The 24,703-nt window shown below is 29.3% G+C and overlaps 2 protein-coding genes across 2 annotated transcripts; both read right to left on the reverse strand.

The window, feature by feature from the left end:
* Positions 1-833: 833 nt before the first annotated feature.
* LOC113796627 (uncharacterized) lies at positions 834-8,106 on the reverse strand (the record flags this gene model as incomplete). The annotated part of the gene is made up of 3 exons (XM_027346933.2): positions 834-1,698; positions 6,455-6,512; positions 6,651-8,106. Coding segments are annotated over 3 exons (2,214 nt in total), but the record flags the coding sequence as incomplete, so codon positions are not given.
* Positions 8,107-21,614: 13,508 nt separating this feature from the next.
* On the reverse strand, positions 21,615-22,435 carry SmD2 (small ribonucleoprotein particle protein SmD2). The gene is made up of 2 exons (XM_075819548.1): positions 21,875-22,435; positions 21,615-21,807 (listed from the first exon to the last, which is right to left on the reverse strand). Exon 1 carries the CDS (start codon positions 22,263-22,265, stop codon positions 21,903-21,905), a length of 363 nt encoding a protein of 120 aa, XP_075675663.1. The 5' UTR covers positions 22,266-22,435; the 3' UTR covers positions 21,615-21,807; positions 21,875-21,902.
* Positions 22,436-24,703: the final 2,268 nt, after the last annotated feature.

The raw sequence follows: 24,703 nt of genomic DNA on the forward strand, positions 1-24,703 counted from the left end.
ATATAGTGGAACTAACTTTGTCACTTTTTGCTCCAATGAATCTTCTTAAATATAAATCCTTAATGTTAAAATAAAATGTGTTTTGTAAATTATATACACCACTTGAAAAAGTGAAAATCTTTTTCTTCCATTTCAAAAAAAAGAAAAAATACTGAAATAATCTTGACAATCTTGATCTTGATGATGATGATCACACATTGATGATTTACAAGTGGTTTTTTTTCATCATCATGAATCAGTCAATCATTTCTATAGCAAATCAATAAAATTAATGTTTTTCTTTTTCTAATAACAAAAGATTATTTCCGATCAAAGCTGGATAGATTTGAATATGAAAATCATGAGAGAAACAAAATATTCAAATTCAATTCATATTGATGGTCATCATTCATTCATTCATTCTCATTACCGATCCCATGTCTTGTCCCGCGACTCATCAATATTGGTATTTGAATATGACCCGGGTAGTTGGAGACAAGAGCCTATTATTTATGTGATAACATTATCTTTTCAATATGATTTTGTTTTTTTTCATTCATTCAATTCAAAATTCGACCTTTTGATCAGATTTTTTTTAAAAAAATAAATGTTTGTTTGTTTGTTTATGTCAATCTCTATTGAATAATAATTTCATTTGTTGTTGACATTTTTTTTCCATTGATTTGATTTGATTATTGTTGTTGTTGTTTTGTTGTACCAGACAAATTCGTTGTTTTTTCTCATTGAAATTCAAAGAAAACCATTATTCAAATTAACTGATAACGAACAAAAACTTTGAAAGAAAAATTTAAATTTACTTTATCATTTTTTTATAATGCAATATTTATAGTTTATTTATTTCCTTCAATTTTAAGATTAATTAATCAAATAATAGTAATAGCAATAATAATAATAATAATGAAACAAACACAAATTTTATAATGTAAAGATGTAATGATTGATTGATGATGATTGGTGAATGAATAAAAAAAAGAAGAAAGGTTTCTAATTTGAAATCATTAACGTTTTCGACGTTTATTTGATGATGATAATAATGTTGTTGCTGATATTGCTGTTGTTGTTCCATTATTATTACCACCACCACGATTACTTGATTCAGATGTTGTTGATACAACCGTAGGACTTATTGGACCAACATCAATTTCAACATCTTCATCATCATCATCATCGCTATGACGATTATTATGTAATGGATCATTATCAGAATCATCATCGATACCAGCACCACCACCACCGCAATCTTCATCCCAGCTTGCAATACTCATCATACCATCATCATCATCATCATTATCATCATCTGATGTAACATTTAATGGAATATCATCATCATCATCATCGCCAACTAAATCATCAATATCATCATCATCCAGATCATCTAAATCATCATCTTTTGAACTTGTTGTTGTTGTATCACTATGATGATTATTATGATTATTACCAGCTAATGCATCAACACTAAAACAATGTAATGATGAATTTTTATTATGGCTATGATTTGATATTGATGATGATGTTATTGTTGGTGTTGCATTGTTATTGTTACTGAAGCCTAAGCTTGAATTTCGATGATGATTATGATGGTGGCTGCCAAATGAATGATGTAAACCATGATGATGATGTAAACCTGATGATACATTACGGCCACTTAAATGATGATGTTGTAGATGCATTTTATGATGCATTTGTTGTGCCATTTGTCTGATTTTTTTTGGATTGAAAAAAAAACAAAAAATTGATTAAAATTTGAAAAGTATTTTTCAGCTGTTTTGAAATTAGGAAAAAAAAGTCAAAACAAAAAGAAATGACTAAATGGATCGATTATCGCTAATGAATGGAACAAAAAACATTTCAAACACAGCCAACCAGCATTGTAAAAAATTCATTTTCATTAATTAAGGATCAATGAATTTATAATGATCAATGGGAAAACAGAAACAGCTGTCGACAATCAATGTTGTTGTTGTTGTGCTAATTTGTCGTGTTTGTTCACATAATAAATATTTCATTTTTTCATATTTTTTCCGCTTCTTTTGTATATTTGGGCTGTTTAAGATTTAATTACAGCTTACAAAAACAACATGAAAGAGGAAACACGAACCTAACTAACTAACTAGATAGGATAATGATAATAAATACTAATCAAGAGAAAAAATACAAATAACCGTCATTATCATTGCCACCATGATTGAATTGAACTGAATGATGAAGGTGAGTACAAAATAAGTGTGTGTGTGTGTTCCTGAAAAAAAAATCTCTGAAAATAGTAACCAACAAACAAAAGTAATGAATGAATGAAAAAAAAACTAATCATCATTATTATTATTATAAATGATTCTACTATACAGATCCAGAAGCTAAAATCATCAACTCAAACAATGATAATAAAACATTAACAGTACACGATTTTTTTTCGTGGTCGTGTGCCTACCATCATCATCATCATCATCATCATAAATTCATTGGACCAAAATAGCCAAAAATATGATGAATGATTGTGTGGAAAATCAGATAGAAGAAAAGCAAAGAAAAATTTGTCATCATGTAAAACATGTATGTAGTGTGTAACATTATCAACAACAAAAAAACCATACGGAATTAAATTGTCCGTTATTAAATGGTTTCTATGAAGGGGGGCAAAAAAAAATTGGTTGTTGACTGATGTTGTTGGCGAACAAACAAACAAACAAGAATGAAATATGCCTTCAAGGGTTCGACATTTATCAAATGAAAAAAAACGGTTATTTCACACACACACAACAACCAACATCATCGAAAAGCGAAAAAAAAATAAATACATTTCCGTTCGACGAAATAGTTTTCACCAATGGATGGATAGTTCATTTCAAGTCCAATCAACCGTGTGTGTGTAAAGTAAGTACAGTGAGTGTATTTTTTGTATCCAATACATCACCATCCATTCATTTATTTTTTACATAGCCAAACAAACAATATATTTACAGGTCATTTTTTTGTGCTGTTTGACTAAATCAATAGTCTTTTTTTCGTTTCAAATGTCAATTTCACTTTCACACACACACACACACTTAATCAATCAATCATTTTTCATTTTCAGAATTTAAATTTCATCAATTTCAACAACAACAAAACTACCCTAAAGGTATATTCAAGATGAATGATTATTCTGTTTTCCTATTTGGCTATATACATTACAAATGTACAGGATGTATCTTGTTTGTTTGGAACACACACACACACGAAATGATCTCAAGTAATTATTACATGAATAAAAACTTTGTCTTGACCACTCTAATTGATCTTTTTTTTTTTTTTTTGTTTGTTTGTTTGACTTATGTAGTAGCAGTTGCTAGAGAGAAAAACTGGTCAATATTCATCAGTTTCACACACACACACAAGTGGTGGATTTTTATAATTACAAAAAAAGCAAAAACCTTAAGAAAATCAAACCATCAATTATTGTAATGAGAGATGATGATAATAATTCTAACTACTTTGTAAGAAAAATGAATGCGGGTCTCATAAGAACAACAAGACGAAATCTAACATTTTCAATATTAATAATTTTTCATTTTTTTTTCTTTCTGAATTTTGTTTGTTTAAGTGATCTGATCATTCACCGTGAAGATATTATTATTTTTGAACCAAAAAAAAAAAAAAGTTTCAAATTTCTTAAATAAACAAACTTTTCTGTTGAAGAAGAATCATGGTCAATCAATCAATAATCTTGACTTAATCAAGTAAAAGTGATTTGATTTTCACTTCAATCATTGATTATTATGGCACTCTAATTCAATCTGATTTTTGATGTTTGTCAATTGTGAAATAATCTTTTCATAGTTTTCACTAAACTTGAAATTTACAATGTTCTGAATGATTTGATCACTACTACTAATTATTATTATAATTTAGTTTTTTGGCACCTAATAGTTGTTCTTTTTTGCTGTGTTTCCAATGGAAAAAATTTTAAGAAGATTATACACTTGATATGTGAATGAAACTTTGAATTGATTGGATTCTATAGAAGAAGAAAAACTTCAAAAACTAAATTGACAAGATGATATTAGAAGAAAATAATAAATCTGAAAAAGATTTCTCTTGAAATGATCATTTTCATTTGGATTTCAGAAACAACAAAATTTACATGTCTAGATTATGTTGACAATATAATCAGAGATTGATGGAAAATGAAGCAACAAAAAAAAATCCAAGATTAATAACCAAACTCTAAATGGACTACTCTATGTTTCAACAAATGTTTATTTGTTTTTGTAGTGGACAAACAACAAATCCAAAAAACAAACAGAAACGAGAAAAAATTACTTTTAAGCCTTTACTTTCATTTTTGCTTTTCATCAATTTATCGGTTGATCATTAACCGTAATCATTTTCATCATCTGTTTTTCGTTAGTTTGTTTGTTCAATGAATCTCAAATACAAAATACTCAAATAGGTTATGAATTTAAAATGATGACAAGAATGGAAACATAAACAAGAAAAAATATGATTAATTGAGACATTGGGTAATTTGAGAATCCAGAAAACATTATAATGATGATGATGATCATCATCATAATGATAAATCAACACGCCCACATAATCATCATTATCATCATGAATGATGATGATCAATTCAATTCAAAAGGAAAAAAAAGAAGTTTGTTTGCTCATCATCATCGTTTTCATGTCCAGCAAGCTTATTGTTTGTCCATTCAACCATGTGTCCATTGTCCATTCATTAGAAAACAATTAGCAAAAGAAAATAATGGACAGCAACTGAACGAGTCAAAAAACCTTTGAATATTTTTTTGCGTTCCACGACTACCGAAACGGCAGCCGTTTTTTTTCGGGATTTTTCGTTTCAATTTTCACTCTGTGTTTACCTAAACACACACTAATCATCATCATCATCATGTAAAATTGAATTGACGACCAGATTGCATGCTTGAAATTTTTTCGTTTCTCATTCATTCATTCAGTGATTGGGTTATTATCGTGCCGTATCATTTTTTTCTCTATTTACAAAGTAAATATTATATAGCGAGACAAGATAAGAATGGAAATTTAACATCTGCAATAATGATGGTCATCAGATTTTGTTATTTGGAGTTTTTTGGTAGATTTCTCATCAAAAAAAAAAATTCACTAATTGAATATATTGGAGATGTGTTGGAGAAATTGTTTTGAAAAAAAAACTCAATCTGCGAATCGATTTTATTTCTGTTCGATAAGGATTCATTGGTGTCGGATGATGATGATTATCTCAGCATCATTATAATCATTCAGAAAATCAGAAAACTAGTCAAACTGGTCATCATCGCGGTCAGATCAGATTTTTTTTCTTTCTTCGAATGATGTTATTCAATTCAAAAAGCAGCAAAATGCAAATGTTGAACAAACAAACAAACATCAAATTACTTTTGTATAATGACCAAAATGCAAAACAGACAGACAGGCAAACAAAAATCTTAAATCTTCATTATATAATAACAAGTAATGCAGAAGAAGATACTTCTTCAAGTTGATGATCATGATTTTACAAACAAAAAAATTTGAAATGAAATTCAAAAACAGGAGAAGAGAGGAAAAAAAACAATGCAGCAGCAATATCTATCTTGATTCATTGATATAGACAAAGATTTTTTTCCAGTCAAAGTTAAATTCTTCAAAGTAAAATGAACGATGGCAAAATCTGACAAAATGATTTTCATATAGTGTGCATCAGTATAAAGCTCATTTCGTAGGATTATAAACCCAAAAAAAAGTTAAAGAAGAAAATAGAAAGATTCCACTGTGGAAAGATTTTGATTTCACTTTGCTGCTTTATTTCAAGAATAACAAAACAAAATGATGATGTTTTGATTCAATTAATGAATATCGCTTTGCTTTTTTTAAATGTGAATAAAGTTTATCATTTTTTCAGACAAAAAAAATAATATCTACTTTTGAGACCTGTATTTTTTCCATGGTTTTTTCATTTCCATTAATGTTCTTTTTTATTTTTTTTTGCTTGATGTTTCGGTAATAGATTTCATTTCATCTTCTTTTTTCTTTCTGGTAAAATGATTATGATTTTAGTATACAAAAAAAAACTAAACTAACACAGCTTCTCAGATTCTATTCAACAACCATTATTCCATTTCACTCTCTAAATGTTTTTAATGCTTTGTCGATGAACAATGAAAAAGCAAGAGAGAGAGAGAAAGAAGAATTGTAACAAAATATTGTTCACTAATCACACACACACACTGGCAAAAATCAAACGAGAAATGGAAAATGACAACAGAATTTTTGGCAAATGGCATTTCATTTCATTTCAGGAGAAAAAAAGACCTGTCATTCTGTGATGATGATTTTTTTTTTGGTTTGGTCGGAAAATTGATGCAAAACATTTTTTTGAAATGGAACAACATACATACTATACACACATTTACTTATAGAACAACCAGACATAGAAGAACACACAAAATCAACTTACCGATTTTTAGCAGCAGCCGCTCTATCACGTTGACGTCTATTCTTGAACCAATTACCGACTATGAGTGTATGTTTATTTACCGTACGGGTATTGCATTGATGTTGATGTTGAAATAGAAGAACAAAACAAGAAAAAAAATCAATAAATAATTCATATTAGAATGTTTGATTCAATTCAATTTCATTCATTTATTTACCTTGTGTAGGTGTTAGTCCAGTTGCTTGTGCTAATTCACGTTTTTTTGTTGGATTTGGATATGGATCATTAATGTACCATTCACGCAATAATGTTCGGGTCCTTTCTTTGAAACAATGTGTTTTTTGTTCACCATCCCATATTGTTCGTGGTAATGGAAATTTTTTCCGCACACGATATTTATCAACAGGACCTAATGGACGTCCACGTAATTTTTCCGCTTCCTGATAATGTGCTTCCAGCCACATTGCCTGTAATTTAGAATGTGAACCTTTTGTAAATCGATGATTTTCAAGTATATGATATAATTCACGAAAATTTCCAGCATGAAATGCAACTAATGCTCGTGCACGAAGTACAGATTCATTTTTATTTAATTCAGCACAATTTGGATGTGCAACCGGTAATGACCATAAAAATCGACCTAATCGTTCAATATCACCACTTTCTTCCAGAGTTTCACAAACAGCCGCAACTTGTCCAACAGTAAAATTTAATGTTGGTAACATAAACATTGCAGCAGCTGGATGTGTTCCATATGCTGCGGCAGCAGCAGCAGCTGCCGCAGCAGCCGCTGCTTGTTGTTGTTGTTGTGATAATGTTTGATTTCCCGAAGAATTTCCCGATGAATTTGATGTTGTTGATGATGATGATGATGATTGCGATTGTGACGCTTGTGATGTAGCAGCCAATCCAATTGCACCATTTGCCATTGCTGATGCCGATAGTGCAGCTAAGGCCGCTGCACCAAGGCCAAGTGCTGTCATACCATGTAGATGTGTTGCTGTTGATCCAAATGGTCCACCAATACCACCAACACCACCACCAAACGATGCTAATGCCGTCGATAATGATGATGATGATGATAATGAGGATAATTGATGATGAGGCGCCGTTGTTTTAGATTTTTCAATCAAAGATGATATCGATGATGCAGATGATGAAGATTGATTTGCCAATGATAATGGCTGTTTTGTTGATGATGGTGATGGTGGCGGTGATGAAGGTGAAGGACAATAACCAGTTGTTGTTGTTGTTGTATTGAACGATTGTGATGTTCGATTGTGATGATGTTTTTTAGGTGATGTTATTGTTGTTGTTCGTTTGTTGGTTGAATACTTTCGTTTGATTAGATTATTATTATTATTTGTTGTTTGATTGATTGAATGATGATGGTGATCGATTGTTGATACCGATGATGATGATCCAATTGATGATACCGATGATGTTATCGATAATGTTGGTGATGATGATGATGATATTCTTCGTTTACGACGTTTTTGTTGTTGTTGTTGTTGTCGTTGATGACAATGTTGTGATTCGTTTGCCACAATTCCAACGCCCACTAGATGGTGTCGTGGCGGGAAAATATCGTTACGATTGGATAAATCCGTTTTGGCCAGTTTTTTAATTCTGTGTTTTGGTTTTATTATCAATGAGTTGGTTGAGATTCTTGTTTAGACAGAATATTCTTTTTTTTCAGATGATACAATCACTTTGAATGAAAATTTTGAAACCAAAATTAGAAAAAAAAATTGATCACACCAAACCAAAAAAAAAAAATCAATCTTTCAAAAAATTTTCAACAACAAATTCAAATTCGAACAAGAAACGATTACTTTCAAATGACAATGATTGCAATGAAATGAAATGAATTGAAAAAAAAGAAAAAGAAAAAAAAAGTATCGTCGATCATATCGTTGATGGTATGAATGAATGATTTTTTTCATATATCTGGTAATAATATCTCTTTGGTTGAGAGTATACACCACACACCACACACTATACATATACAGAGGAAAAAAAGAAGAAGAAGTAGACGATAATAACAACAACAACAACAAAAAAATGGTTGAAATAAATGATGAAATGAATGAAAGCAATGGTAAAAAAACCCCGAATTTTTTTTTCTTTGGTAACCAATAAGACTAACAATATATGTGTATAATGATCATCATTAATACCAGCCTACCAATCCAATTCAATCCAATCCAGTGAAAATAGAGATTGGTAATATGTATTATGATGAACAACAAAAAAAAACTAACTAAAGTAAAATGCACCACTCCTATGACCGGTATACGTCATCATTATCATCATTGTATATTATACACCAAACACAGCATACCACACATATATATAACATTGTCGTTTGTGTTGTTGAAACCATATCGTTAGAGGATTGGTTATCATCTAATAGAACTATGAACTAAAAAACCATTGAATGGAGAATATATGTTGAAAAGCGATCCCTTCTCATTTTTATTTTTATTTTTCCTTCAGTTTAGTTTAGTTTAGTTTAGTTCAATTTCATTCATTCATTCTTTATCGTTCTTCTACTTTTTTTTCGTTGTTTTCCTCTTCAGTTTTTTGCTGTTGTCGTTGTATTATTGGTTGGTTTTTGGTTTTTTTTTGTTCAGGAAAAAACGACTACTATTTTTTTAAGGGTGGAGCTGTGTTAACATTGATACATCCCCATTTATTCTCATTTGCTATTTGGACATACAACTGGATTGATTTCAAAGTTGTTGTTTAGTCGCGCGCGTTTTTCCTATTTTGTTGTTGTTGTTGTTTTGTTCGGTTATACTTTTTTTCAACATTGGAATGGATGTATCTCAACATCTTTTTCTCTCTCTCTCTATTCCAGAAAATCTCTTTCTTTCTCTCTTTCTCTCCCTGCATTCTCTTTACACATAGATATACGTGTTTTCGAGTGTTGTCTGTGGTCGAATTTGCAAGCGAAACGAATATCCGAACGGTCGTCATCGTTTACCCGAACCAAAGTTATAAATATAACATAAGGGAGAAAGAAAAATTCGATCCAGAAAAAAAATTCAAGCTGTGATGATGATGATCATCAACAAGATGATGCCTGTGGAACTGGAATTTCGTGTGAGATATGGCAACATCACACGTAAAATATCAATATTTTTTTTAAAAATACCAATGATGTATGATGGTAAACCGGTTTTTTTATTCAATTTTTCTTTTTCGGTGGTGAAGAGGATTCAAATTCGGAAAATCATTTATATCCTCTACATCATAAATATCTTTTTGGTGCAAAGTGCAAAACAAAAAACATCTATTTTGAATGATGATGATTTAACTGGAAACTCGTTTTGACAGGAAATATGGGTGGATAGAAACATACAACAGGGCAATTAACACTATGTAGAATCAATACTTTATTTCTATGGAAAATATTTCTAAAAATAGTAAAAGTAAATTTTTTCTTTCCAATCTAATTTCCAAATAATATTTATCCAAAGAAACAAAAAAGATATTGATTAACAAAAATTTTCATCACCTGGTGCCCAAATTTATTCACAAAATATTATTCCTTTGTTTTCATATTTCTGACAATGATGAAACAAGAACTGTGTCTCTTGACAATCAATGTGTCGATGAATCAAATCAAACGAAAATGGGGAAAAAACTATCCGAACCACCAACCAAACCAAACCAATCAACCGACAATCAAAAACCAAACAATAACGAGGGGAAAAAATAAAAAATATTTTACATTTTTTTTTGTTGCTTTTGACAACCCGTCATCCGGGTATTAAGGCGTCCCGCCTTTTGAAAGGCGGTTCCCTTCATTTGAAAAAAAAATTCATAATAATCATCATACACTGCGTATATCACATTGAATGAAAAGTGGCCAATCTAGATTTTGCCAGAAAAAAAAAATTTTGAATTTTGAAAAAATCGTTGCTTCTACGATGATGATGCGCATTTGCACGATATTTACGATGTTAGTAATAACCGCACTATCACCATCACCATCATAAAATGAAAATGACGACGACGACGACGACGACTATTGATGTTGTCTTTGGTATCTTGTCTTGTCCTGTTCTTTTGTTTTGGTCGGTTTGGGGTGACTTTCTTTATATTCAAGTTTCTCTTTTTTTGATTTCGCTATTGTTATTTTCTCTTCCTTTAGAAAAATTGGTCAGGAAAAATAATTGGTTTGCAAGTTTTCTTTTCCAGTAACAACGTTAATAAAATGTGGATGCATGACTGGTCAGTGGAAACAGTGAAACAAAAAGTCAGCTTTTGCCATACAAAAAATTCACTGAGAATTATTATATAGACACACACACACACATCCTCTAGGACACTGGATTCTATCAAAACTTTTTTTCTGATCTGAGCTGAGAAAGAGAGAGAGGGAGAACATTATTATCGTTAATGGCCATCATTAACCATCAATGACAACAACAACACTTCGAATATTGAATCGATCACCACCAACTGTTGTGGAATTCATCAAAAATAGACCAAAAATACTGTTTGATCTGACAGATTATATTCACAACCACACCAGAGATCATATCTTTACCTGTTTTTCGAGAAAAATAGGTAGCCTATAGTGATAATTGCTGTATATTTATTTTCATTTTCTGTTTTTTTTTTTGTGGTTAAATTGATTTCAAACATTTTGACAGGATTTTAGTTTCTTTTTCTTGTTTTTCGGTTGCCTTACATTTTTACAACAAAAATGTTGCAACAAGGTAAATTAGTTGATGTTATTTTTTCCATCGAAAAATCCAATCAAATCAATGAATAACCATTTTTGAAAACAACAAAAACATTGTTTACTTTTAAGTAAGGTGAGATCATCATTACTTCTAAATACATTTCTTTTTTTGGTTTGAAGCAGATGTTTTTCACTGAGCTGAACTGACCTATCAAATCAAATTATCGTCCAATCTTTATTTGGTTTTTTCGTTTGTTAAATTCTCTCCCATATGTCATATGTGTGTGTGTGTATGGGCTGTCAATGAAATAATATTCATATTTTTTTCCATTTCTAACATTAAGTCTGATATTTCGATAATGAATGATGATCATTTGTTTTTCTGTTTGTCTTTGATCCAAATTGTCATATATTTAGTCCATGAGTTTAATTGACACATCATTGTTGTCAGTTAGTTATTTCAATGATAATAATGATGATGATAATTCAATAATGATGATTAAGAGATGAAACGTGTTTGTTGTCCTATGTGTATTCTATCTCCACACAATTGTATATATCGAACATTGATTGAGATTGATGTCTATCTTGATCGATCAATCGATCGATCGATCGATGATGATGATGAAAATTGAAAAAAATTCGACAACAAACAAACAGCAAATTAGACAATGATGATGATGTGATAGTGTGATTGAACTAATCGAAGAGTTTTTACGAGAAAAAACAAAAATCTAAATTCAAGATCCATCACACAGACAAACAAACAAACACACTTGAATAACATCAATAAGTCAAATATCATCATTCAATGGATGATATATAGAAAAGAACCAAAGTGAATTTACCACTGCTACAATGGAGAATCTGTGATTGAAAAAAGAAAATTGTATATAGTAAAAAAAGAAAACATTTTTGCTCCGTAAATTGAATTGAATTTCATTGAATTGCAGCAAACAAACCAAACCAAAATGTTGAAAAAATTGAAATAAAATACCAGAGAAGACCAAGACGAAAAAGAAGTGATTTTGTTCACAATTGTCAAACAAAACAAAACTTTAGAATATAAAAAAAAATCTATAGAGTCAATCAATTGTGTGATTGTGCATCATTCAATTTCATTTTACACATTCATTCATTCATTCACTTGACTCTCGCATGCTCATATCGAAATCAAATTTTGAATTCGGAACAAACATTTTTTTCCAGTTTAGTTTTTAGTTTTTAGATATATTTTTTTCCACCACTTTGGATATACACCAACAAACAAACAAACAAACAACACACTTGCATTATTTTACAGATCAACTTGAATATTGTTGTTGTTGATGTTTAAGTGCATTCACTTGATTCAAATTACTTGATTATATATTTTTCACTCCAAAACAACAGTCACTATATTATAATATATAGTCAGTATTTGGGATATCTACTTGAAAGTATCTCTGAATGAATGATGCTTTTGGTTCAATTTGATTGTTTTTTGTTTTTTTTTGCCTACCGTTTTACAAATGGAAAAAAATTCATTCAAAAAAAATTTAAAATTTTGAGAACAAAAAAATCGATATTATTTCAACTCAAATTCAAAACATTTTAATGATTCCGTTTCGGTTTGTTTGTTTATAAACATTTTTCGAAAAATTTAGTGATTAAAAAATTGATGATGCAAGTGTACACAAATGGATAAGATTCTGAATTCTGATCTTGATATTTTTTTCATTCACTGAAAATCAAAGCGCGTGTGCTTGGATTTTCATTTTTTTCCTTCTCTACTTTACATTACTTTTCGGGATTTATTAAAGCAAAAAAGTTTTTCATAATAATAATAATAATTCAACAGACAGAGAGAGAGGGAGATTGAGAAATTGAAAAGAATCGGATGTACATTCAAATGATAAGCTTTTTTGATGATGATGATTTTTTTCATTCAAATCATACTTAACTAAATTCAACAACAACAGAAATAAGATTCCGAATAAAAAAACTGTCATTCAATTTTTGAATTGAATTGAAATAAAAATAAAAAATGAAAATAACGTGTGCCAATTGAAATGTGTCACTGTTGTTCACACATTTGTTCATCTTATTTTCACACAAATTGACTTGACTTGACACTGTCAAGTATGTCGGCAAACAACATTCAATTTTTTTTTGTTTGTTTTTCTTCATCTTCATTTCTGGCCAAATGTCAACAGAATTTTTCAAGTTTTTTTTTCATTTGATGAAATTTAGAAACGAAAAATCATCCAAAGATACAAATCTATCCTACAGTATCGAATATAATATTTACTTGAAAGATTCTTCTTCACATTTGTCATATTTGTCGTTTTCAAATTCATCTTTTTTTGTTATTAACAAGGAAAATTATAGCAAATATTAAATCCCATAAATGTAAAGTGATTGCCGCTTTTGTCGAGACATTTTCCTTCTTAAAAAATTCCGAAAAAAGATTAAAGTCAAACAAAGTCAGACAGTTTCAAAAAAAATCAGTTTATTTTCGGAAATTTTTTTCCCGTAAAGATTCCCAAGTTGATTTTAGAAAATTCAAAGCACTATATATTCAAATGAAATTGAAATTTCTTTTAATGACCATCGCTATTTAAATTTTATTCATTTTCTCCTGAAACTATTCATTATTATAGAGTCAAGTTTTTTTTCACGAAACTTTTTCAGGTCATCCAGCAAAACATCAACCGTCATTCTCAATTTATGTGTCTAAATAAATCAGTACGAACAAAACAGAAAAATCCAATAATTTTCCTTCAAACTCTGTCGACGACAAGGTGTGAAAGAAATTTAACTGCTCGTGTAAAAATAAAGTTGAAAAAGTTAACAGAAAATTATTATTATGATTTTTTTTCCCATATAAATTTAAATAATGGTCAAAAAATGAAATGAAATGAAACAAAACAACAAATCATAAATCAAATGATTTACTTGATGACTGCAACGACCACCACACACATCTGATGGGTTTTTTCATTTCATTTCATTTTGATGTTTTTCACCCATTAAAAACAATCATTATTATTATTATCATCATAAAACAAAATGAACTAGAAACTAGAAAATCCAATTTGGTTAGTTGATTGGTAGATCGGTCGATTGGTTGATTGGTTAGTTACGCTTTGAGTGTGGGCCTATGTGTGATGATGATGATGATGATAATAATTTCCAATCATACAGGTGATCAGATTAGATTGTCTATTTGTCTCTCTATTTGGAAATAATAATAATAATGAATTTCAGGTGTGCGCACACACACACAATTCCATCATCCGAAATCATTAAAGTTTTTTGTTTTTTTCTTTCTTTGTTCGTTGTTGTTGTCGTTTGGTTGTTGTTTTGGTTTTCGATGATGAACAACAACAACAACAAAAGCAGAATTATCACAGAAATTTCAATCAAAAACAAAAATGGCCATTCCCATAATCTTTTATCAATCAAACAATAACGATAATGATGATGATAATGATGAACATTGAATCAAATTGATAAATAATAAGGAAATATTTGGCAAAGTTTTTGTGCAAAGATAATCTTATCAACAAAAAACAAAAATGATTATTTGAAACAATGCCTGATGATTGGTTTGTTGGTTGGTAGGTTGGCTGGTTGGTGGGATGTGAGGATGCCAATGATGATTATGTGAAAAAACAAAAAAAAATCCATTTCTCTGTTGTTGTTTGAGTATTGGTCAAATTTAATTAAATCCAAACAACAACAACAACAACAAGGGATAAAGAAATGAAATGAAAGATGTGAATTTTTTTTCAGATAAATCATTAGACATTATTATTATGAAAAGCTGTCATCATCATCATTATCATTGATTTACTTTATCACACACCGTTATTAGATTATCAATTGATTGGTGTGAGTGTGTGTGCGTCTTGATTAAATCGATCAAAAATGAATCAAAAAAAAACAAACTTTTTTTCGTTTGATTCCTGGCAACAACAACAACAAACAAACAACTTAATAGGATACTTGAATGAATGAGGCGAATTTTTCTTCCATTTCATTTTCAAGTTTTGTTTTTTTGTTTTTCTGGTTTTGATGATTGACTTTTGTTTTAGATATTCATCATCGACAATCGACGATGATAACACAAGGGGAAAAAACAATGAAAGAATGAAATGAATGACATTTTCAATTGCCACAATTGAATTTGTTTCAATTTAGTTCTATTTTTTTTCGCTTGATTCATATCTCAATCTTACAATCTTGACAGCTATTGTGTACAGAGGAAAAAAATTCTTGTTTTTTTTTCTTTGTTTTCGATGAATATAGGTTTTGAAAAACAAAATGGAATATAGCCTGAAGTTTTCAAGTCAAAGAAAACTTGAAAAAAAGAGAGATTGATATAAAAAGTTATTTACGGGTCTTGTTTACGAATAATGAAATTTTTGTTTTGTTTTTTCCATTGAAAACAATGATATCGAGATAGTGTAAAGCATCATCATCATCACTAGATATGAATAATAAACAGCATCACTCATCATATTTTTTGGATATATATTGGATGACAAATTTGTAATTCTAATTTTCGAAAAAAATACTATCAAAGCCCTGAAGGTTTTCAACAACAACAACAACAACTCATTTCATGTAAAGATCAGATCATTTTTCAATTTACATTTCAAATCAATTTGAAACAACAACCCAAAATAACTATTATTAATATTACCTAACTGCAGCGAATACATCTGTAGTAAATGATGATTGTTTTAAACGATGAAACGATGATCGAAAAAAATGAAAATATTCTCTCTCTCTCTCTCTCTGTGTGTGTATAACTTTACAAATCCAATTTTTAATATAACTTTTCTCTCTTTGTTTCCTCTTTATCTTTTCATTGAAAACATTTGGGTTCCATGTTTAATCATTTTTGTCATCATCATCATTTACATTTAAATTGAAGAATTTTGTCCATCTATATCGACAGAAGTGTATCAACAACAAAAAAAGTATTTGCAAAAAATGAGAAATAGAAACCTTGTGGGCAAAATTTATTTTTTAGAAAATCCAATTGAAATTTTTTTCAAAATTCACTAAAATCCATTGTTAACTTGATATTTTTGACAAATTTTCTCTCTCTTCAAATTTCCACTACTTTCATTCACTTCATTTGATCAAATTGTTTGAAATAATTGTTTAATTAACAATTTATCAATGTTTCATTTAACAGCAACAACAACAGCAGAAAAAGAACAAAATTCATTAAAGAATCTAGCGAAAAAGAAGGAATATTCAAGTGTCAAGTGTGTGTATGATGACAAATTCAATGATAAAGTTCCAATAAAAGAATGACAATAAATAGTAAATTAAACGGCTGTAATAATGAAATGAAATGAATAAAAAACTTTTGCCTTGAAGCTATTTGATATCGGATTTTCCTCTTCATTATTTGTCTCCACATATAGCCAATCAAATAATGGTGATGATGATGTCTATGTAATATGAACAATTTTTTATTTTGACAAATCAAAAATGTTTTTTCATGTTACTTCATTCATTGTTTTTATGGGAGACCAGATCCAGTTAATCTGATGGTGATGGTGAGATGGACAAACACTCTTGCAACAGATAGACCAATCGATTCTGAATCGATCAAATTCAATTTATTGAATGAATTGGGAGACAATAGAATTGATCAAATTGACAGCCACACATTTGATTTACATTTGCTGTGTGTGTGTGTGACATTTGTGAAATGAATTTACTTTTTCTCTTGTTTTTTTCTCTGGTTGTAATTCAAGAACTGTTCAAACAACAACAATAGAAATTGTTTGACAAGTAAAAAAGTTTCTCATTTCGTTCTTGTTTTTAAGCCTTGGTAATTTGAATCATTTAAAAAAGTTTTTTTTGTTGATCTAAATTTGTTTTGGAAAAAATAAAAAATTCCAGATGAAAAACAACAACAAGGAAGACTTGATTTTAGATGGAGAGAATTGAATTGCAAAACGAAAAATTTAAATTTAAAAACTTTCTTTTTTTTGCCCACAAGAATTCAAGCATTGAAGAATTGCAGTTTTCCACTCTTTAGATTTACCATAATGATGATAATCAATGGCGATATTCCATTGAGTGTGTGATGTACTTGATTGTAATTGATTTTGGTTTATGTTTTGTTGGCAATGTTTTCTCTCAGTGTGTGTGTGTGTGGTTCAAATGTTTTTTTTTGTAACATTCAATAATAATTGTCAATAAACAAAGATTGACAAATGTGGAGAGAGGATTCCAGCCAAACAAAACACTCACTCAATCAATATTCTTTCTTTTCTTTTCTGTCAATAATAATAATAAAATAGCAATTCTCTTATGCAAACATTGAAAACAAGAACATTCAAAGCATTCAACTAAAGAAGAATTGTAACCAAAAAATAAAAATAAATTTAATTACATCATCGTTGAAAATAACATTGCAGAAGAATAAAAAACGAAACGAATTTGATAAAATAAATACCATACTGATCAAGCTGATATTTTTTCGTTTGGCTAAATATTCAAATTTGGCAATTTCATTTCATTCTACCAAAGGAAACATTCATTTTTATTATTTATTCAAATGTTGAAACTGACTGTTTTCACATTCATCCACTGTCTCTGTTTGTTTTTTCATTCCGAATTTTCCAATAAAAAAAACATAACATAACAATAATAACTCTGTCGGGGGACTATGTTTTCGATGTTCTCTCATTGAAGATAATCTTTACTTCAAATATCAAATATACGATGTATTTTTGTGCGAAAAAAGTATAACCAAATAGAATTGCAGACCAGAAGAAAAAAATCAATCAACCACGAACATGAACAGCTAAATTAACGAAGAAAAAAGATGAGTTTGAATCGATTAACAATTATTTCGTTTTATTGAATTCAATTCATCATCATCATCATTATCATTATCATTATCATCAGATTCAATGATTCGTATGAATAGATAATATTTTTATTTGAAGATAACACACACACACACAGCAAGATAATAATGATCCATTGAATCAATATATTTTGTCAATGATGATAATGATGATGATGATGACAGAAACATTTGTCACACAAAATTGTCAAACTGATTTCATTTGGGAATTCATTTTTTTGCTGCTTCTGCTGCTGCTGTAATTGTTTCTGGTTCACACTTTTATATTCATTGAACAATCAACTGAATTGCCACCAAGTGAAAAAAACGGGACCCGATATTTTGTTTGGCAGGCAGGCTGGTGACAAACACACACACACACACAATGATCACGCGTTTATATAACCAGCACCAACAACATACATCTGTTCATAATGTTTGAAAACAATGTTAATTTGGGTTAGTTTGGTTTAGGCGTGACACACACACACTTTTTTTGCTTGCCACTAAAATCAGGAAAAATATTTTTAGAATTTTGTTTTTCAATGACAAAAATAACAATCGATGATGGTAAAACAAAACAAAATAAAAATTCCAATTGAGATTATGTGTGTGGGTGTAAAAGGGTTATCATATGAGCAAAAAACAAAAGAGAGGGAAAAAGCTTCTTAACCCTGACTTACTCCAAATTTTAACTTTGATTTTTTTTTCCAGAATATTTTTTTCTCGTTACTTTTATAAATCACAATGTTTAATAATGAAAAGCGTGTGCCAGAATTAAAAAATTTCCTTCAATGTCAGCTTATAATGATGATGATGATGATTTTTACACTGGTCTCATGTTTGTTTTCTCTACTTTACTTTGTTCTTTCATCATCAACATCCCCAAATCATCTAATCGCATAATTAAATTAATCTTCTTTTTTTCTATGTTGGCTGTTGTTTTTTGCACAAAAAATAGTGATTTTTGAATTGAATGGAACAACAACAAATGCAATAGCAATGTTCGGGTAAGCTAAACTCTATATGGCAACTACATAATCATCAAAGACAATACCGTAATAATAAGAATCTTTTCCTTTTTTTTGATTGTGTCAACTTTGTGAACAAGGGAAGAAGAGAAAAAAAATCCAGACAAAATACTGAAACAACATTGTCAAATTAATTGACACAAAACATGACGACAACGAACAACAACAACTAACGAGAAAGAACAGGAACGGAAAAAAAACAGGATTCGTACAACAAAATCAACCAAACATCATCATCATGTAGTTTACATTGAATGAATCATAATGAACGTATATTGAAACCCACATATATGCACACACAGAACATTAGCCATCATTGAAAAAAAATACTATTCGAGATATATTTTTTTTCGCCCATTAAATCCTTTACATACTCAATTGATCATCATCATCATTGATGTAATCCAAGCGTACACACTCTTTTCATTCACTTCATTTTGTGTATGAAAATTTTGCTGTTCTCATTTGTTATTCGATCATCATCATCATCAATGTAACCTAGTACATTCTCTACACAAAATCACTCGGAATATTCTGATGATGATGATTCAATTAGTAATACAAACAAAACAGAACGGAAGGATTGTGTGTGTGTTTTTGGTTACGAAATCCCAAACACACATATACACTTGTCGTGCCAAGAATCTGTAATTAATATTGAAAATTCTGTGATTTTTGTTTTCACTTTATTCTATGATTCATGATAGATCAAAATATAACAAGTATAATTCCTTTTTACATTATTTGAACAAAACAAAACGAATGAAAATCCTTTATCAATAATAATAATAATAATTTTTTGTTCCATCTTAATTGGTGTTGCATTTTCATCCGCTTATCTAATTCTCCTTTCTTTCATTCTTTACCATAACATAATAATAATGATGTAAATCTTTGTGTAAATGTTATCCGATTGAGGGAAAACAGAATAAAAAAATCCGTTTGGTATTATAAATTCTTTTCCAGTTTTTCATTTCGTTGGATCTGATTTTGCAGTTGTTTTCACGCAGTACTAAAAGGATTTCATCAGGAAAATGTGTGTGTGTCCAATTGAGCAAATAATGTGAAACCACCACCATTGATTGAATGGCAAACAAAACAAACGAAAAAATTGAAACAAAATACTGATCAAATCAGCAGAAAAAAAATATAAAATGTTAAACAAATTTACAGATATTTACAGTTTTAACATCAAATTCAATCAACCGGATAAAATATGCTTTTGCAAAAATCAAACAAAATTTATCAAATTTTATTGAAAAGTAAAAATTTAAATATTTTTTCATCAGCATGATGTGTTTTTTTCAGTCATTAAAAATCATCTCTTTTTTTTCTCTGTTGTTGATCGATACAAAATATGAGCTCATCATTTTTTTGCAAAATCATTTTCAAATAATAATTGTATCCCATTAGTAAACTGGGAATATATTTTTTTCGTTTGTTCCACATGGATGCTGCTGCTTTCAATGTTTCATCCAAATCGATTATTATTATGATCATTATCATCATCAACTGTCAATCGATTAGCGATGAAAAAAAAACCGATTTTTTTTGGTTGGACAACAACAAAAAAAAATTGTCAAACCGTCAAAATGATAATTAAACAAACAAAAACCTTTGAATGAAAAAAGAAATTCACAAACAAACAAAAGAATCATCAAATAAAACATTTGAATATAAAACACACCGGAAACATTAACACGCAGAGAATAGCTAACTAGCTTCCTGAACTAAAAAAAAACTGAATGATAATTGAATTTTTTTTCTTGAAATATCCAGAACAAACAATAATAATCACGTGTATTATAAATAAAAATAGATTCATTATTCAATGTCAATGTTGAAAATTTAGAGAAAATGTTTATCAAAACAAAAAATATTGCAAACAAAAACATATCTCACGTTCAATGTCAAAGTAAACAGCTAATGATAATAATTATTTATAATCGAAACAATCGATTGTCAAGTGCAAGGATTATCAATTATTAATTTTACAATTTGAAATGTTTATCATTCAAATATTAATAATAATAATGATGATGATTGTTGATTATATTTTTTTTTACATTCAATGTCAAGGATTTTAAATTTAAGATAGATAGAATCCATAATAATAACTTGAAGATAATATTCATGAAAAAAACTAATGGCATTTGATTAATCATCAATTTCATTAAAATGAAGATGATGATGATCATCGTCATTATCATTATCATTCAAAAGGAAAACAAAGAAAAAGTTCAATATTGAAATTCATCAATCCACCATCTTCATGTTTTTTTCTGTTTTCAAAAGAAAAAATCCATCCATAATGATGCACCCAAACATGATGATGATGATCACATCACGCAATCGATCACGAGGGAATCGCAAATTAACGATAAAGGGCAATCATCATTATTGTTTATAAACGATAACATTGACAATGAATGAATGGAATGAAATTTTTTATAATTATTATAAATTGATAATGATGATAATGATTTCACTTTTTAAAATAAACAGGATGAACGACAAAAGGATAATTAAATCAATATTTCAACTGTGAATTTGGTTTGTTCGAAATAAAAAATCTTTTTTTTTGAGTTTGAATTGGTTGAAAAAAATGAAAGTTTTTATTCATTGTTGATCTGAATAGATGCGAAAAATACAAAAGTAGCAAAAAAAAAACAGGTTTCATCCAGCCAAAATCAAATGAAAAATTTAATATACAAAAAATAATAATAAATGTTCGTAGGACATTGATAAATAAATGAACGGAAAAAAATGTTGAAGCGATCTATTGAAAATTGGGAAAAAAAGTTTTTTAGAAAATGAATTTGAAAATTATTTTACAAAATTCATACTGTTTTTTTGTTGCTTGGATGACATCAATCAATGTTTTGCTTCGGTAGCCAATGGATTTTTCAATACGAGTATAACACTATCACCACGTAGAAACATTTTCGATATAAAACGATCTTTACTAACGGGTTTAGCTTTCTTTTTACCTTTACCACTTTTTGGAACTTCGGTCCACATTTCTTTTACATTTTCAAGTACCATATTACAATGACGATCAAATGCTTTTACACGACCAAGCAGTTTACGATTATTACGACAATTAATTAATACTTGAGTATTATTTTTTACCGATTGTGTTAATACCGATAATGGACCAGTATTGAATTCTTCTTCTTCTAATTTTTGAAGTTCTTCTTGTGACATTTCACTTTTTGGTTTTTGTGGAGCAGCCATTTTTGTTCGATTAATGTTATGATGGACAAATGATAATGATGTAAAGTTGAAAAAATGATCCAAATTCTTTGAAACAAACAAATTATTTTCCAAAAATAACCGGCAAACAAACAAACAAACAACAAATGACAATGAAAAATGAAAACAACGTGTTTGTCCATTCAACACAGACGGTACACAATTGAACTCAAGAAGGCGTGGTCTATCCGGATTTTCAATAAGAATTCAATGAATATTCGATTGCCATCTATTGTACGAAATCGGAAACTCTTAATCAAAAAATAAAAATGGAGGGAAAATTTTTAGTTGATTTTTATAGCTAATAGATGGCGATAGCAGATTTGAAAAAAAATTGAACCTATTTTTTTGAAAATAAAGGGAGCCACCACCATAAAAAAAGGCGAATAATCATAATGTCCGAAAAAAAGGATGATAATTATCATTATAAACAAAACCTATAACATAGTGACCAAACAACTATTTTTTTGTCGAATGGATGACATACAGACTTACCCTTATTTTTTTTGCTTTGGCGTAATATTTGTCGTATAATGACATTTTGTTGCTCCCTTAAAATAAAAATAAAAATATTCACTGCTGCTGCTGTCCACGCATGGACAATCATATAAATTATACTATCTTAGTCCTAAGGGGATGGAGAATTAACCGAATGGAAAATTATCTCTAAAATGTGATTTTCCTTCAAAAAAAAAGAAACACTATTTTATTGGACGACAACAAACATAAATACAGCAGCAGGTTTAACTTGGTTCCAAATTATCTATTGATTTAATTTTTTTCCTTGTCTGTTTATTTATATATTCAGTTTGTAATTAGTGAACAACTCTTCAGGTCATCATAATGATGATATTTTCAATAATTATCAATGGAAAAAAGGAAACAAAAACTGCTACTGTCATTCATTTTATCTTAACTTATTGTTTTTTGTTTTACTCTTTTTCTTTGAATTGTTTTTCTTTTTTTCAGTGGACACACAATATATATAGCTCATCATGGTTGGGCAGGTAATAAGTCTTTTTATTAGTTTGTTTGTTTGCTTGCTTGTGCAATGACCAATGTAAAGCGAAAATTGAAGAAAGAGAAAAAAAATAAAGAAAAGAAAAGAATGGGCGTCATAAACAACAATCATCATTAGTATTTTGTTATTATTGTTGTTCCCTATTTGCCTATGAGCCGTGTCCATTACCTAAAAATATCTTCTCTTTCAAAAACAAAATGTAATGTCACCATTGTCGTTCCTTGATTCTCTTGTTCTCAAGTCAAAAATGGTCACACACACATAAGGCTTGTAAATAAAGTTTTTTCAAACCAAAAGAGTGAGAAAGACCATTTCGATCCAACAAAATCTAGATCACCAAAGGATTATCAATCTCCAATCAATCGAATCCAAACAATTGTTGTTGTTGTTGATTTTAATTGATGAATGTTGTCGTTGTCATCAACGACGAGTGAGAGTTTGAAAAGTTTTTTACCATTTTGTCCAACTATAGTTCCATGTTCACACAATTCATCAAATTATCGAACACAGAGAAAGAACAAAAAGAAGAAATCTTATCCCTAAAACACAATAATGGTGTATGTGTGACACGCTCGGATAGTGATCAAATGGAGAACACTATGGGTCAATAAAATACTGACTAACTGTGGCGCCATTGGTACTTTGATTTTTTTCAATCATCCAAACACTCGTGATTTGGGAATCGAATCAAAATGTTTTTGTTGACGATGGTGGATAGTGTTAATGATGATTGTGATACGGAACTAGAGAAAAAATATTTTTCACTTTTTTTCATTTAACGTTGTTGACTCTCGTTGGTACGAATCAATTCGGATTTCGTTGACATGAATTTCCAATCAAAAAAAATCGATTTCGATTGATTTTTCCGGATTTTTTTCCCTCGTTCCAAAGATAAATTTCAATTTTTCAGAATTGTACACACACGTACGACATCAAAAATCAAATCAAAATTGGTAAAAAAAATAAGGGCAACATCAGTTTTTAATTTGAAAATTCAAATTTCACAAATGGATCATTCTTTTTTTTCTTCTTCCTTTTCACAAAACAATAATTTCTTATTAATTATCTTAATATTCCAAACATCTTTAATGTTTTTTTTTCTGTTTGGACCGACCAAATAATGTGAATTTCAGATTTAATCAAATCAAAGAGGAAAACATTCTTATCATTCATTCATTCATTTGCCATGTACCACCAACGAAAAAAACATATTGCATAACAACAACAATATGTTTCCTGGTTGTCTTATGAAAATCATAATATCATAATAATAATCGTCGCTTCTGTATTGTGTGATGTGTGTGTAGGCGCAAAGTTTGCATACATTAATTATAACAAAAATTTGCATAATAAATTATTATTAATTACAATTTATTATTGTAATTAATCTCCATATTTG

The sequence above is a fragment of the Dermatophagoides pteronyssinus genome, unplaced genomic scaffold, assembly GCF_027571235.1.
Source record: "Dermatophagoides pteronyssinus isolate colony J.1.1.1.1 unplaced genomic scaffold, Derpt_VIB-CSIC_2022.12 sq0001, whole genome shotgun sequence".
Classification (NCBI taxonomy): domain Eukaryota; kingdom Metazoa; phylum Arthropoda; class Arachnida; order Sarcoptiformes; family Pyroglyphidae; genus Dermatophagoides; species Dermatophagoides pteronyssinus.